This window comes from Zootoca vivipara, chromosome 1 (genome assembly GCF_963506605.1).
Source record: "Zootoca vivipara chromosome 1, rZooViv1.1, whole genome shotgun sequence".
Classification (NCBI taxonomy): Eukaryota; Metazoa; Chordata; class Lepidosauria; order Squamata; family Lacertidae; genus Zootoca; species Zootoca vivipara.
Window position 1 is genome coordinate 57,431,636 of NC_083276.1, and position 17,054 is coordinate 57,448,689.

At 42.5% G+C, this 17,054-nt stretch overlaps 1 protein-coding gene across 6 annotated transcripts in view; it reads right to left on the reverse strand.

Annotated features, from left to right (window-relative positions):
• Positions 1-15,600, reverse strand: part of PPFIA1 (PTPRF interacting protein alpha 1) — a 60,925-nt gene extending 45,325 nt beyond the window's left edge. For 4 of the 6 annotated variants that reach the window (XM_035116926.2, XM_035116935.2, XM_035116962.2 and 1 more), the window contains exons 1-2: positions 14,366-15,599; positions 12,746-13,009 (exon numbers count right to left, since the gene is read on the reverse strand). In XM_035116926.2, coding sequence (XP_034972817.1) covers positions 12,746-13,009 — 264 coding nt within the window. In that variant the 5' untranslated portion in view covers positions 14,366-15,599. Of the gene's footprint in view, positions 1-12,745; positions 13,010-14,365 lie in introns of all 6 variants that reach the window. The other 2 variants (XM_035116917.2, XM_035116972.2) reach the window with 2 other exon arrangements.
• Between the last annotated feature and the right edge of the window lie 1,454 nt (positions 15,601-17,054).

A 17,054-nucleotide genomic window follows, 5' to 3' on the forward strand; every position in this document is an offset into this window, starting at 1 on the left:
CTGGTATCTGCTGGGTGAAAACTCCTTCCATGAGTGCAAGGGGACTAACTAGATTATACTCCACCTAAAGTTTAATACACTAGCAAATTAACAACAATATACTTTGACCCTAAAGCTTCTCTAGTCACATATGAACAAGCTGTAAAAGTACAGTATAACAAGAACGTGGATGGAAATGCCATTCTGTCAAGCATTTGAATAGAATGCAACTCAAAGCAATATTTTCTTTTCAATGTATTTCAAAACACATATGTTGCTAGCTAGGCAACAATGCTTCTTATGATTACTAAAAGCAAATTATTGTAATGTTTTCAGCAATAAACCACATCCTGTGTTGTATATTTCATGCTAGATAATTTACAAGAGCGTTCAAATATGCATAGTCAGTTATAAGCACATGCAAGATCATTTAAAATAGTAGATTTCCTTAGCTTAACTGGGGTGATTGTCAAGCTTCAATAGATCTTCTTTAGAAATGTTAGTGTTCTATTATGAAACTGCAGGTCCAAAGTTAACCAACTGAAAAACATTTTGAGTGAAATCTAAAATATATTCCCTCAACTTGACTGAAGTGGGGACATAATACAGGATAAGTTGAGGAATGTGCAGGTAAAAATATTTAGCTCAATTAAATTTCTTTATATCTAAAGAGTGGGACTCTTTTATTCATATTTCTGACTGAATTTTTTATGAGTATTTATGGGAACTACTTTAAACATTCTTCATTCTTGCTATCTTGGAAATTTGGTTTTAGGATTACTGAGACTATAGCACTCTGTAACTAAAGCATTACAACACTTCTGGATACAAATGTTTTTCCCAGTACAAAAGCTTGGTATACATTACTGGAAAATGACAGCACTACCAGATGAATGAGCTTAAATTAGTTTCCCACCACTTTCTGACGCCATATTGGAGACAGTCATCTGTCCAAGGGTACTTCTTGGATTTACACCAGATGCAAACAGTAGAACCATGTGTCATTTGACTGCTTGCAGATGCTTTGCATATTTTTATTAAATTAGACTTCTGACTTTATATTTACAGATAAAAATAAGCATATCTCATAAACTATTTTGAGAACACAAGGATATCGATTACTTATTTTTAAAAATGGACTCTTTCAAAGTGAACAGCAAAAAACATACTGTAGAACAGTTGAAATACTGTTGTCCATACAAATTAGATAACTCCAGGAAGCATCACATAATCAAACTGGATAACTGACAATCTATTTGATACTAATCAAATATTATCAAATATGCCAAGAATGTCACTGTTTGGATGTCAGCTGACCTTTTCTTTTTCACTGTACTGTCCTCTGATAGCAAGAGGAAGCACAGCCTCTAGCATTCAAAGACTCAGCAGTTATTACTACCTAGAGCAAAGGTTCACAATTAGCTGATTACAGAGCATCCCCTCTTTTTCAAAAGCCAAGCCTTGGACCCCCTATTTTGATAACTCTATGGTAGTTACCTCTGCAAAGCAAATTTTTGAACAAAATGTGGGTAGCCCCTAATAAGCAAAGGGTTTTAGCTATACTAAAAAACAGACTAAGGCTGAGCGATATCTGGCTTGCAACATTGTGATATATCAGCAGCTAAACATCGCAATACAGTGGTACCTCAGTTTATGAACACAATTGGTTCCGGAAGTCTGTTCATTAACTGAAGCGTTCAAAAACTGAAGCGAACTTTCCCATTGAAAGTAATGGAAAGTGGATTAATCTGTTCCAGACGGTCCGCGGAGTACTTAAACTGAAGCGTTCATAAACTGAAGCGAACTTTCCCATTGAAAGTAATGGAAAGTGGATTAATCCGTTCCAGACGGGTCCACGGAGTACTCAACCTGAAGCGAACTTAACCTGAAGCATGGGTGTAATTGGTTCCGGAAGTCTGTTCATAAACTGAAACATTCATAAACTGAAGCGAACTTTCCCATTGAAAGTAATGGAAAATGAATTAATCCGTTCCAGATGGGTCCGCGGCGTTCGTAAACCAAAAATTCATAAACCGAGGTGTTCATAAACCGAGGTTCCACTGTATTCTGATATTATCATGATGTCTGAAATAGGAGATTTCAGGCGTGAGGATGAGGGAAGGAGCAGCTGCGGAGATTAAATGGGTGGGGGGAGGAGAGAAAGTAGAGTCACCTCCACCACATGGTTTGAGTTGGAGGGGAAGGGGGTGCATCAAGCTTTCATCCATGGGGCAGCCAGCAGTGACAGCCAGCGAAGATGCACATCCACTGTGGCTGCTGCTGCTTTCTTGCTGACTGAGAAACACTGCTTCACCTCAGTGCCAGGGGACGGTAGTGCCACAGTGCCTTGAAGTGAGGGCGATCAGCTGCCCTGGTCTCCCTCAACGTGAGGGAAGGCAGTTCAGATGAGCGGTGCCTTGAAACCGGTTTCCCTGCTCTCCCTCGCGCGAGAAGCAATATATTGCTGGGTCAAAATTGTTATCATGGTGTGATTTCAAATATATTTTGGCCAATGTATTGAAAAAGTGCACAAAAATTACAAAAAATTAGTTGGGGGGAAGGTATGGGATTCCTAATTGGAAACCACTGACGTAGAGCAGGGGTAGGCAACCTAAGGCCCAGGGGCTGGATGCGGCCCAATCGCCTTCTCAATCCGGCCCACGGACGGTCCGGGAATCAGCATGTTTTTACATAAGTAGAATGTGTCCTTTTATTTAAAATGGATCTCTGGGTTATTTGTGGGGCATAGGAATTCGTTCATTTCCCTCCCCCCCCCCAAAAAAATATAGTCCGGCCCACCACATGGTCTGAGGGACGGTGGACTGGCCCACAGCTGAGAAAGGTTGCTGACCCCTGACGGAGAGGATTGAGTATAAGGCTAGTGTGAGGGACAAGGGATACAGGGAAGTCCCTCCCATCTTAAGTTCCAGCCCATCCCCAAGCGCTGGGGAGAGCAGGGAGAGCTCTGCCTCCAGTGGAGAATCAGGAAATGGTGTCCGAGGCTCAGGCAAGGTTGCGGAGCCCATGACCCAGGTGGGACAGGAAGGGGGGAGCCCGGGGGGAAGGCCAATTCCCCCAACTCCGGAATTGCGCCGAAAACGTAGGGGGAAGAGGCTGGGTCTCCCAAAGCTTCTTTGCTGGAAGAAAACGCGCCAATCTCCATTCGGAGGTACTGACACCTCACCGTAAGCATGTATATAGATCGCTCTGAGCACTGTAAATAACCAGCACTTAATAAAAGTCTAAAAGGACTATGCTGCGAGGAGTCGTTACTCTAGAGTAGCCACATCAGCACCTCTGACAGCTAGGAACAGGGACACTTGCATTTAAACCTTTACTCAGCCATTACTTATTCAGCAATCACATGCTCAACCTAACCTATACCATATATTTTTTTACCCCCAACTATTAAACTAACAGGACAGTGGGAGATCCATGAACACTACCCTGAGTCCTGTTAATGTCATAGTTTCTCAGTAACAGCTATTTGGTTTTTGTAATTAACGTAGCTATCTAACCTGTTGGTGATTATCTTCTTTGCTCCCATAATGTTAATGCCTTTTTTAAAAAAACAAAAGCAAAACATTCTTTGACAATACAACTGTTTGTTTGTTAAACCTGTTTTAAAAGCCCCAGTCAATTGATCAACAGAAAACCTCTTGTTCTATTCGATGGCCAGAGGTATCGTCTCAAAAATCCTCTCACCACTGCAAATATAAAACTATTGGAAAACTTACTAAAAAATGCCTGTGGCAACTACATTTTTCCTTATGAATGCGTTCTAGAAACAAGTATGCTTTACATATTCTAGTCCTACATTTGACTTTTCAGCACCAGGAGTTCTGAATTTCTCATTAAGCTTTTTCTCCACAGTTCCCCTGAGTGAAATCGAATGGTCCTGGGGCCCATGGAGAAAAGTATGCCAGGATTTCACAATAGAAACATTCACTCTCCTATAGTGTGTTTTGGTTGGCAGCTGATCTTGTAAGGCTGTAGGCATTTATCTGCAGTACTTGTGAGCAGGGAATTTTCCCTAAATCACAGCTCTGCTCAATGCACACTTCGAAGTAGAATATACATATTAAATGAAATACCCAGTACTTCTATTTCAACAAGTTCTGAGTAGGAAAAAACAACAACGGCCCGCCTAGTTTTCAATGATTCTTTGAAGTAGTTAAAAGCATTGACTGCATTTCACTCCTAAGTGACAAAACTGGAATTATCTGTTCTGGGATAGCACTTGTCATTTGCTCATGATACCTTTTCCTTCTACCCCCTGTGCCAGTTATTTAAGATTCTTTTTTCAGATTTCACTAGAATTCTGCATTTTTGCTGAGATATCAGAATTAAAAGGCAATGACAATTATATGCATATTGAAGACTAAATTATTTTGAGGTGAATGTTGCTGAACTATAAGCTTCTTTAAACAAGAACCTTTTTTGTGTTTTGTGAAATGCCAAGCACACACTGTTCAATACAGTAATGCTAGCTGGCACTCTGGAATTAAACTTTCGGACATTCTGCAGATTTAACACTTGCCAAATACAAAAATAATTAAAAATGCATTGTTTAAGTGCTTGCTGGTACGTCTAGCTACTTTTGATGTAGCTCCTTGTTTCTAGCTATCCTAGGCAATGCCCACTATCTAGCACATAAAAAATTAGACATCTACAGGAGGAACAGAGCAACTGACATGATACTTTGAGACAAAGAACAGACAAAAGATTCTAGTGCTACTTCTAAAGTTTTGTTAATACAGCAATTAAATTTATTTAAACTACGTTAAACAAAACTTCCCAAAAACAACAGGCAGAAGAAGGATGGCAACTAAAATACTTTAATGACTTACAAGCTGCTCATGAACTGTTCCAAAGTGCAAATAATAAGAGTCATCACTTTGAGAGAGGCAGGAGATCTAGAATTCTGCTACAGGGTTATGCAACATCAGGCATTTGTAATCAGGAGGTTGGTTACATGTTTTATTGATGTTTTCAATGTTTGGGGACGCAGAATTAAGAATATCTTGTCCTAGCTGTTTTTTTTAACAAAAGACAGGAGCCATACAACTTTGCCAGTGATAGTAGCTTTCAATGCATGATGACGTTCTTAATCGGGTGCAAACCAATTACATTTTACTGGGAAATGTGCTTTAAATATTGCAATTAGGTGTTGACACAGATAACATCTGAAAGTCTTTAAATTACTAAAAGAACTCGGCCACCCTGTAAGTTGTAAACTCCCATCTACATTTACAGCTTCCAAGTTCATTACTACTTAAAATGCAAATGCATTTCGCAACCTCCAACTTCATAAACAAGAATTTAGCCACCTCTTTCATGGCAGTTCAAAATGTACTCAATTTAGCATCCCTGTATACTTGTAAGCATGGGACACGGGTGGCGCTGGGGGTTAAACCACAGAGCCTAGGGCTTGCCGATCAGAAGGTCAGCGGTTCGAATCCCCGTGACGGGGTGCTCGGTCCCAGCTCCTGCCAACCTAGCAGTTTGAAAGAACATCAAAGTGCAAGTAGATAAATAGGTACCACTACAGCGGGAAGGTAAACGGCGTTTCCGTGCGCTGCTCTGGTTTGCCAGAAGCAGCTTTGTCATGCTGGCCACATGACCTGGAAGCTGTACGCCGGCTCCCTCAGCCAATAACGCGAGATGAGCGCCGCAACCCCAGAGTCGGTCACAACTGGACCGAATGGTCAGGTGTCCCTTTACCTTTACCTATACTTGTAAGCAAGAAAATTTTCAGCATGAACAGTTCCTGAAACGAGCTGTGTAGTTATTTGGAGGTGCAAGGTTTAGACTGTGTTCATCACTATAATCATTTTTACCTCCAACATCTAATCTAATACCTACAATAGCTAGAATAAATGTTGTGTTTAAACTTTTTTCTATATTTGGCCCAGTTCTTCACAAAACTACTGATGGCAGAGCCACTTCTTTCCCCCTCTCCTAGAATTAGAACACTTTACACTTGCACCCTAAGAAAATATTATGTTTTAGAGAAGGGGTGGACAACTTGTTGCTCTCCATACATGTTGTTGGACTACATCCTATATCTGCCCCAGCCGGCATAGCAAATATTGACGAATGATTAAATTGCAATTCATCAACAGCTGGTGGCCCATTCATTATAGATAGTTAAGAGCAAGAATTATACACCATCAGTGGAACTGTCATTACACATTTCAACATGACTCACTGTTCTGGGATTATCACCGAACTAGAAGGAGCCATGCCTAGAACAGTGACTCATGCAGAAACTTAATAGAAAGCCTCCTCTAAGTATGAGCAATTATGCTGCTTCACTACATTGAGAGGTACGAGGTCCTGAATTTGCCAAATGCATTTAGAACCAATGTCAGGATTACATGACCCGTGGAGGCCAAATGGAAGGAGGCAAGTCAATTTTGCAAAGATGAAATAATGTTGTTGTTGTTGTTTAGTCGTGCCCGACTCTTTGTGACCCCATGGATCAGAGCACGCCAGGCACTCCTGTCTTCCACTGCCTCCCGCAGTTTGGTCAGACTTATGTTGGTGGCTTCGAGAACACTGTCCAACCATCTTGTCCTCTGTCGTCCCCTTCTCCTTGTGCCCTCAATATTTCACAACATCAGCGTCTTTTTCAGGGAGTCTTCTCTTCTCATGAGGTGGCCAAAGTATTGGAGCCTCAGCTTCAGGATCTGTCCTTCCAGGGAGCACTCAGGGCTGATTTCCTTCAGAATGGATAGGTTTGATCTTCTTGCAGTCCATGGGACTCTCAAGAGTCTCCGCCAGCACCATAATTCAAAAGCATCAACTCTTCGGCGATCAGCCTTCTTTATGGTCCAGCTCTCACTTCCATACATCACTACTGGGGAAACCATAGCTTTAACTATACGGACCTTTGTCGGCAAGGTGATGTCTCTGCTTTTTAAGATGCTGTCTAGGTTTGTCATTGCTTTTCTCCCAAGAAGCAGGCGTCTTTTAATTTCGTGACTGCTGTCAGGGAACTGAAACTGAAGCTGCACATGTGGAGGAGCGGAGACGCGAACCCGGTTCCCCAGATTACGAGTCTATAGCTCTTAACCACTACACCACACAACAACACTCTCTCACATGCTCTCAAGCAACTGGTATTCAGAGGCATACAGTCTCTGATACAGGAGGTAGTGAACAGCTATTGTGATCAGGAACCACCAATAGTCTTCTCCTTCGTGAATTTTCCAGCATTTATTTTAAAGCAACATATGGAGGGCCAAAGGTCCCCCACTCCTGCACTACATGAAGCACTAACTACATCCTTTTGCCTGTCCTGAATCTTTTATCAGGTTCCATACTAAAAAGACCCAAATGTTGTAACTTTTCTTTGTAGGGGAGATGTTCCAGCCTCTTAAGAATGTGGATTACTCATCAACAGTGGGAGAGGCCCATACCTGTGTGAAAAGATTCTTCCTCTTCAAGAAACAAAGCAGTGTATTCCACATCTCTAATTGTGTTATTTAACAACAGCTGTAATGCAAAAGCATACCACATGGCCATAGATAGGTTTACAAGTCTTAGAGAGCTCAATTCATGTTCACCTGAGCCATCATGAAAGAACACAGGCAGGGACCGATTCTAGAAGCAGGCAAAACATTTGTAGATTGTAACACATTGATACCACAGGGCAACTTCAGCATGCTCACAGCCTAGCTGGCATGGTGCAGTCCTAAACAGAGATATTTGGGGGTACTTGTTGATGGCTGTGGACAGAAAAGTCTTCTTTCCCATCAGAACTTGTGTAGGTAAGGGGAGAATATGCCTAAACATTAAAGGGATCTATGCCACAGAGGTTAATCCAAAATGAGTTCCTACATTTAAACAGCTTACTTGCTGTGATTCAACCGTCTTTATCCAGAGTACAAAAATTCACAGCAAAACCTAATTGGAGAAATTCTAAATCAAACAAATCAATCAAATTATGGAAAAAACAGCTTAACTATTTTAAAAAAGATTACATTGGAAGCTTACACTAAGAAACTTTTTCAGTATTTTAGAATATATTAGAGGTTAAATGTACTGCATGTTCTGCACTGTTAGAATAACATGAAGAAGAAGAAGAAGAAGAAGAAGAAGAAGAAGAAGAAGAAGAAGAAGAAGAAGAAGAAGAAGAAGAAGAAGAAGAGGAGGGGGAGGAGGAGGAAGAAGAGGAGGAGGAGTTTGGATTTGATATCCCGCTTTATCACTACCCAAAGGGGTCTCAAAAGTGGCTAACATTCTCCTTTCCCTTCCTCCCCCAACAACAAACACTCTGTGAGGTGAGTGAGGCTGAGAGACTTCAGAGAAGTGTGACTAGCCCAAGGTCACCCAACAGCTGCACATGGAGGAGCAGAGACGCAAAACCGGTTCCCCATATTACGAGTCTACCACTCTTAACCACTACACAACACTGGCTCTCTTTCAGGGACACTGATACAAGGGCAGTCAAGCCTTTTACATTTTAACATTCTTTTCTGCAGAGTTCATGTTATGTGTCACAAGCAAATCACTATAATTAGTCGTGTAACAGCAATTATGACCATTTCTTTTACAACAACTTAATCAGTACTGCTTGAGATTACTCATCCTGCAGGCCTATAAAGAAGTGCAACTCTCTATGCCTGCAATTAAAAAAAACTGTTTCACTAATTCCAAAGCCTATTTTAGTAACTGCATGTCTAAAAAATAACAATTTTCTTGATTTTTCATTCACTTGTAAGCAGGTCCACGTAGGGAGGTGCAGCCAGGTACACTTGCCCCAGGCCTCTGAGGTCTAAGCCAGCCAGGAGGCCCTGTCAGGGACCATCTGCTTTTTTCGTTTGAGTTGATAACTTTATTCTAACAAGACTCCTGCCCCTGGCCTCCAAAAATCTCTGCATGGGCCTGCTTGAAACTACAGGTGCACAAATACACAATGTGTTGTAGATTAAATATATATTTAGTGGTGAAATATATCATTGTAGAGCCAAACACATAAAAACTATTTAACACTAACTTTCATGCACTAACCAAAAATAACACATACCCCCAATGTCTTACCTATGTATTCAATACATATTAGATTTGCACTTAATTTCAAGAGGTAATGGGTACAGTTTTAGTTGTTGCCTTTTTTTGTAGTCAGTTATTTTGCTTGTTTAGCTGTATGTAATTATGTAAACATGTAAATGCTTCTTTGGGCACTGAGCACCAAGATAGATAAGTTGCCTCAAGTTTCCTTCGTGTCATTTTCATCTATATATTAAAGAAATGAATAGCTGAGTATCCAAACAACATGACACATTGAGAGTGCACATCTCCAGGTTAAAATTAGACATGTGAATTTGATTCACCCATCAACTTATTTCCTAGGCTTTAAGCAGCGTTCAAAACTCCCATTGTTCTAGGCGTTTTATGACAAGGAATTTCATTAGCATGAGCAGTTTCTGAGCTCTGAGCGCGGTACTGTGCCTAAAATTTCAGATTAAAGCTGCAGATTGGAAGGAAAGGAGGACCTTTTTCTGCCTCCCCACTTCCATCTACTCTCTGAAGACTGGAGAAGAGACCCTCTTAAGAATATTGGGGGGGGGGGCAGAGGAAGCATGTATTTGTTTTTTTCAGTCTTCAGATGAGGACTAGACCATGTGGGAAATGAATATAAGATTTGAGTTGCAGTTCATTCATTTTCAGCTTTGTATTCTTGTTATAAAAAGTGTGCCTAGACATTTCGTTGTTGCACCTATAACCTAGGTTAAAGGTCGAAACAAAATTTTAAAAAATCCTTCCAGCAGCACCTTAGAGACCAACTAAGTTTGTCATTGGTATGAGCTTTCGTTAAAGGTGCCATTTGGCTCCTATGTTTCATATCTCAGTTTCTAACACTGGCTTTAAGCATAAGTTTTTAAAGGAATGGGCACAAATTAGTCTGGAGAAGCATTTCCATTCTTGTCTTCAAGCATTTAAAAAACATGCTTGCCTTTAAGACTGAGGCACTGTTAGTGCGTGGTTCCCTAGACTGGATGGATAGGAGGATGCCTGCTCTTGATGGGGTTACACTCTCTCTGAAGGAGGGAGGAACCAATAGGATTGCCTCTCTAAATCTTCAACTTTCATTAAGCCAATCATATGCACATCCAAAGAAGTACAAATGCTAGAGTCTAGCAAACAATGTATCAAAATTCTCAGTGTAATGCTATTTATTTATGAAAGTTATCCATACACTAGGGATGGAGAACCTGAGGTTGTCTATATGTTGTGGTTGTTTAGTCGTTTAGTCGTGTCTGACTCTTTGTGACCCCATGGACCTGGACTCCAACTCCATTTGCCCTTGCCAGCATGACCAATGGTCAGGGATGACACATAGTTGCAACCCAGTATCTGGAGAGCCTCAGATTCCCCATCTCTGCTTTAGATAAAATTGCTCTAACAATCTCTACAGCAAACAAGAATGCCAAGTGGCTTCACCATGTTCAGACTTTGAATACAATCAGGCTCTAGCTTCAATTTTCAGTATCTAGTTAGCATCAATGAAACTGGATTTGAGAACCTTTGTTACATTGATCTACAGGGACTATTTACTATCCGATCTGACCCAACATAAGGAAAAACTATTTCTGTTTTCTTGCTTTTCTTGTGGTGTATTTGAGTGCTGATTATTTTAAATTGCAATTATGTATAATTTGTTCCATGTCCAGTGGAGTATTAGTCCAGTATTAGTCTCTTAAAACAAAAACAGAGTTCTGTTGCATCTTTAAGACAAGTAAGTCCACAGAAACTTACGTCAGAAAAAATTTCTTCAACTTTAAGGTGCCACAAGACTGTATGTTAAACGTATTACTGTAATCTCATGCAAATTATTAGAGGTGTTGTCTTATACAGTGGAATCAACTTGTAGCATACTTGCCAAGAGGTTGGCTGTAGTTGGGCTACTTGCTTCTTCATTTACACATATACAAACAAAAATAAAATCCTATTGTTTTTCTCCTTTAGGCAGTCTCCAAAGTAACTTCTTAAACTGATGCACCCTCCTTCTCTCTCCCTCTCCCTCTCCCCACCCCCACCCTCACACACCCATACATATCTCTGTGGGAGAGAAAACCTTAAATATCCTCTTCTAACAATTATATATAACAAATGCATTGTGTTCTCATTTAAGGCTACAGCCAAAATAAGGAGCTTTTCTCTGCAGACTCTGCATTCCATTAAAGCTCAACACATATGTCAGTATTTAAGTGGCAGCTTTAAAAAAAACACCAAATAATCTGAAGAGACTTAATACTGAAGCAGCACAAGGGCAACAAGTAGTTAGCCACATCCAAATCTCAGAAGTAGGTATGATGGTTCAGTTAAGAAAGGAACATAAGAAACTTTTTAATGGTAAGGCCTATAGCTCAGCAGCAGAAAAGAGAACATGCTTTGCATGCAAAAGATCCCAGGTTCAATCCCCAGCATCTCCTGGTAGAACTGGGAGAGATCCTTACCTGAAATAATGGAGAGCTTTTGCCATTTCCTGCCTCCCCTGCCAATCATAGGGCCTGAGATCAGTTGATATTGGCAGAGGCTCTCTGTTTAGGGGTCCCACCCAAACACTCATCCATCTAGTGTAGTATTGTTGACAATGACTGCAAGTGGCTCTCCATGGTTTCAGACAGGAGTTTCTCCTTGTACTACCTGGAGATACCGGGACTGAATATGGGACCTTTTGCATGTACTCTACAACTGAACTCCTATATTAAAGATCAAGTATCTGTTGCTTTTTCTCCTGGCATTAACTGGAGGGATTCTATATTACAGAAGTCTTAAACTTATTATGACAGCAACTGACTGAGTCAACTACATCTGGTGACCACAGACTTGATCCAAAACTTCACTGAGCTCTGAAGCTCACACATCCTGGGACCAGTAACTCTTACAGGTAGGTTGAGCTTTTTCTTTACCAGGAGAAAGAAAGGGATACCCTAGTGCTTGGGTGGCTCACTATTTTGCTAGAGAGCCTATGAAAATAGTGTCTGGCAGCTCCTCTGACAGGAGAAAAGGACACAAAGCGTGCAGGGGTGGGGCTATAATGTGCTTGTTTTCTGATCTATAGAAACCTGCCTGCAAACTATGATTGCTGCTACAGCTCTCTCCTGGCACAGAGAATGATAAAGATGACACTTTCTTAATATGTTTGACACCTCTGGATTCTCCCTCTCCCCTCCCAAGAAATAATGGGGGCACAACCAGAATTGTAGTTTTTTTTAAAAAAATATAATCCCTCCAGTTGCTGCTCAGATTCTATATGTGCTTAATTCCACCTTTCTAAAGATGAACCCTAGATATCTTTAAGAGTAAAGCAATTCACCTTTAATGCCAATAAATTCAGCCAATACTACACCACCACTCTGCTTACACTACTACAAACTTTACACAAAAGGTTTGCTTATTCTAGCCTTAGAAATCTTGCTGGCCACCTTGATTACAAACTGTTACTTCTAAAAAAGCTAAAAGGCCACCTAAAGCTAAATTTGCAAGGTTCTGAGAGTGTATCCTGTAACAACAGTGCAGTATGAAGCAACCTTCAAAGTTTTCCTGCTCACATTAAACTTTTTGTCTCATATTTCCTATATTATTTCACTAAGCAAAGGAAAAAATCATGCTATGGGCTCTTTAAAGTGTTTCATTTAACTCACATGTTAATTCCTGAAGACAGTGATCTAAAGTTTAATGATATCAAAGTTTGCTTGTTTTTATATACAGTATATATATATATATATATATATATTTTAAAAAAACATACCTGTGGCAGTGCAGTATTAAGCTGTCGCTGTAGGGAATCCCTTTCATGACCAACTTCATGCAGTTTACCCTGTGTTAATGCTAGTGTCTCTTGAGTCTCTCGCAGTGTGTCCAAAAGGCGATCTCGTTCCTCCAACATGGATACCATTAATTGCTCGAAATGGGAATCAGCATCCGACTGTAGGGGGGAACCTGAACCATGGCTTCCACTTCCTCCTGAGGGGATCTCTGCCTCACTGATAGTTGGCATCACCTCGCACATCATCTTGAAATGAAATTTAAGACTTAGTTATACCATTAACATGGCAAAAAATACAAATCCAGAGTAACAGAGCTTTTATGTGCAATGGTCTTCCCCAATGACATAAAGTACCCCACAACCTCATTACTATAAATAATCTGAATGTAGCAGTAGAGATTTGTTATCAGTGTCTTTACAACTGTGTCACATCAAATGACGTTTATGAGCTAAGTATAAAACAAATATGTATTGCTAGTACTAACTGCTAACATAATACCTCATTTTCTAACTTGCTATACCTATAACCTGACAAAACCAAATGCCTTTGAAGCCCTCAGATTCACTTAACACAATTGTTCAACACACTTTATCCTGTCGAAGTTATTAGAGGCAAAGGGGTGAATCACCCACATATTTGTGGGTGAGAATAGGAAATCTAATCTGCATTGCATAGTACAGGCATTACAAGTACGGGCAGTAGTTTTTAAGCAATGTAAATACATTGATTTAAAGAACATGCATCTTATCCTGTATCTGGCACGAAACTTAAAAGCAAGCTTATGATGCATAGAAAATCAAAGCTCTACAGTAGAACTAAAATCAATTATATGGAAAAATAGGTACCCCCAGGTTCTTAAAACTGCCCTCTGCCCTCATGAAAGCTAGCTAGGTTTTACTGTCTGCATGAGCTTATTATTGTAGCTGCACAATCTCCATTACAGAAATTTGTTGCCATTAAAGTAGCATTAGAGCCTTTTTGCAGTTGGATGCCGTCATCAATTAATAAGCAGGCAGGTTCTTGGTAAGTACAACACAAAAAGCAGCCTCATGAACAAGCAGAAGATCAAAGCACTAACAGCAATACAGCATCACTAGACCCTGCAATGCATCACAAAAAGCCACCATGGGAACAAAACACAAAAGCATCAAAGCACATGTTAAACTATTTTAATAATAGTGACTGTATAGCTCTTTAAGTTTTAATATGTATGTGGACATATACACTTCAATACAGCATTACAAAAAGTACAAAAAACTGAGTAAATGTGTCTATTCCCTGACAAAACTGAACAGCTAACTTTCTATTAAAGCCAACCAAATTAAGCAGTTCATCTAATAAAGTCCTTTATCCTTCCTTAGATGTTCATAAAGACTGAGCTAAACATAAGCAAGCAATTTTCTCAAGGGCCATGCAATGGGACCAATTCCACTCCCCATACGTTTATGATTATATAATATAATGAAGAACTTCATTTATAATTCTTAGGCATTAATCAACATAATCAAAGTGGAATGTATGTAGTTACTTTTCTCTTAGTTATCTCATGTTTTATAGCTGCAAAACTAAAATAATTTATAAGCTTCCATTGTTTCATTTACCTTGGTCGGTGAACAAAAAAGGCTTTGCCAGAGGCTAAAATTTTCCAGCAATATCAGCTCTTTTCAGCAACTTGGCATGATTTCCAAAAACATTTCAAATGGTAGAGCAGCCATCCAGCTTGACTACAAAATCCATTCATTAAATAATCCCTGAACCGCAAACAAGAGGATAAATAATCTTGCTTGGAAAAGGTGATGGTCCAACAGGAGCAGCAGCAGCTAGATAGGTCCTCTGGAGTAAAGAAAGAGATACGGAGCAACCCAGTCTTCAAGCAAACTCCCTTCCTATCTAATCCTGGCTTACAAAAAAAAAAAAAAGCCAGGTTAGAAGAAGCGTGTGGCCAAAAAAAAGGGTCAACTGTTTTCAGTGCTTCTAGGCCGACAATCAATCAACAGTGCACAGTATACAAAGCTCACTTTAGGTCACGATGGCGTTACTTTTTTAACAAACCCGAAGATACAAAAAAAGTTGGGAGAACTTCTCTATCCCCGCAGGAGCTGGGAGGGCGTTCCTCCAATCCGCCTCTCGTTAGGCAGCGCAGGAACTTTTCCTTCTTTCAGCTTCTTGGGTCTCTTGTCCCGCATTTATAATTCCTCTTAAGCGGGTTGTTGGTTGTTTTCTTTCAGAGAGAGGCGGCGGTAGGTGGCGGCGTGTGCGGTGGGGAAGCTTCAAGGGAGCGCAGAAGCCGTTCTGGGCATCTTCCCTGGAAGTTTAAAAAAGGGGGGGGGAGCAGCCCTAATCCTTAATCCCCATCCCAAAGTGTAGAAATTGGATGGAGAAACCAATAAAACGCAGAAGCGGCTGAAAAGTTGGAAGTGTTGGGGGGCGGGGAAGCCCGAAGTTGAGCTGCTTCTCCTCGGAGGTTCCCCCCCTCACCAGGAGGAAGAGGAGGGGGAGGAAGGTTCGCTTCCCTTCCCCGGAGGCCTCGGCGGAGAGAGGCGAGCGCCCCTCACCCTCGAGCCCGGCCTTCCCACCCGCAGGTCGCTCCGCCTCCTCCTGCCGCCACCTCCGCATCCGAGGTGGCCACGGCGGCGGCGGCGGCGCTGCTGCTGCTGCTCTCTCGGTACTCCTCCGTCTCGCGGCGGCGGCCTCTGGCCCGGTAGGGTGCCGCTGGTGGAGCCGAGGAGAAGCTGAGCGAGTCCGGCCGCCGCCGCTGTCTCCCGAGCCGGGCCCTCAGCCGCCGCCGCCTCCTCCGCGCCGCCGGCGCCGCCGTTCGGAGTTTCGTCTGCGCCTCCCGCTGCTCCCGGCAGCCTCCGCGGCTCCTGCACACAACAGTGCGTGGCCCACAATGCACCGCGCTCGTCAAGGACTGGGCCGCTGCCTCGCGTCCTTCTCTCCCGCCCCGGACTCGGAGGCTCGTGGCTGCGGGTTCGAAGCTCTGCTGCGGGGAGAACCGCGATGGGGTTTTATACTGCTGTGATGGATGTTTATGGGGGCTACAAGTGGGGTTGTTGAGGAGAACTTTTCTCTCTCTCTCCCGCGGGGGGAGGAAGGGGAGACCAAGGCTGCAAATCCTGGGCAAGTTTACCCGGGAGCCTTGCTTCCTAAATGAAGGGGCGTCGGGCTGCGCTGCCTCGTCACCCAGATAAGGTTCCGCCAGCGGGCGGTCTGCGATCATCATCTGGGGGGTTGCTTTCCGTTGCCCCTCGCCATTCGTTGTTGGAGAACTGCGCGCTCGTCCTGCCTTGTGAGTTGGAGGCGCAAGGCAGGCCCCGGGGGTGGGGAGGAGGAGGAGGGACTCGCTGGCAGGCATCTGGTGCAAGGATGGAAAAGAAAACATACCTCCTAGCAGGGGTTTCTGAGGGCTTAGCCGCAGGGGATTAACATTTTTGTGAAGGGTGAAGAGGGTGGGGGAAGGGAAGGGAACTGCCCCGGTTAATGAGTTACACTGTGAGCAATGCTCAGCTGCTTCTGTTTCCGTCGTGTTCCTTGGGCACAAACTCCAGTCCGGCCGGGGGTCGGTTTCCCGGATCCTGGATTTCAATATGTCACGGCTGCAGCTGTTACACGTGCATTTGCAACAATCTAAGAAGAGTTCAGAAATAACGATTAGGCGTTCCTCAACGGGAAGTGGGGTGAGAAATGCACACCACCTTGGAAGTGAAGCCCACTGAATTTAGTGAGACTTCTGAATAAATACACATAGGATCGGCCTGTGTGTTGTACTCCAACACACTGAGCGTCTTGGGCTTGCAGATCAGCAGGTCGGTGGTTCGAAACCCCGCAACGGGGTGAGCTGCTGTTGCTCTGTCCCAGCTCCTGTCAACCTAGCAGTTCAAAAGCACAATAGTGCAAGTAGATAAATAAGTACCACTGCAGTGAGAAGGTAAACAGTGTTTCCGTGCGCTCTGGCTTCCGTCACAGTATTCCGTTGCACCAGAAGCAGTTTAGTCATGGCCACATGACCCATAAAGCTGTCTGTGGACAAACGCCAGCTCCCTCGGCCTGGTGACGAGATGAGCGCCGCAACCCCATAGTCACCTTTGACTGGACCCCATGGTCGCCTTTGACTGGGGGTCCTTTTGTTGTTGTTTAGTCATGTCCGACTCTTCGTGACCCCATGGACCATAGCATGCCAGGTCCTTTACCTTTACTTTTTTACTCCAACCAGTAGTTTATGGCAGCTCAGGAGTCATCAACCTTCTTGGGCCCATGGGCACAAATGCAAACCAGATAAACTGTTGGGGC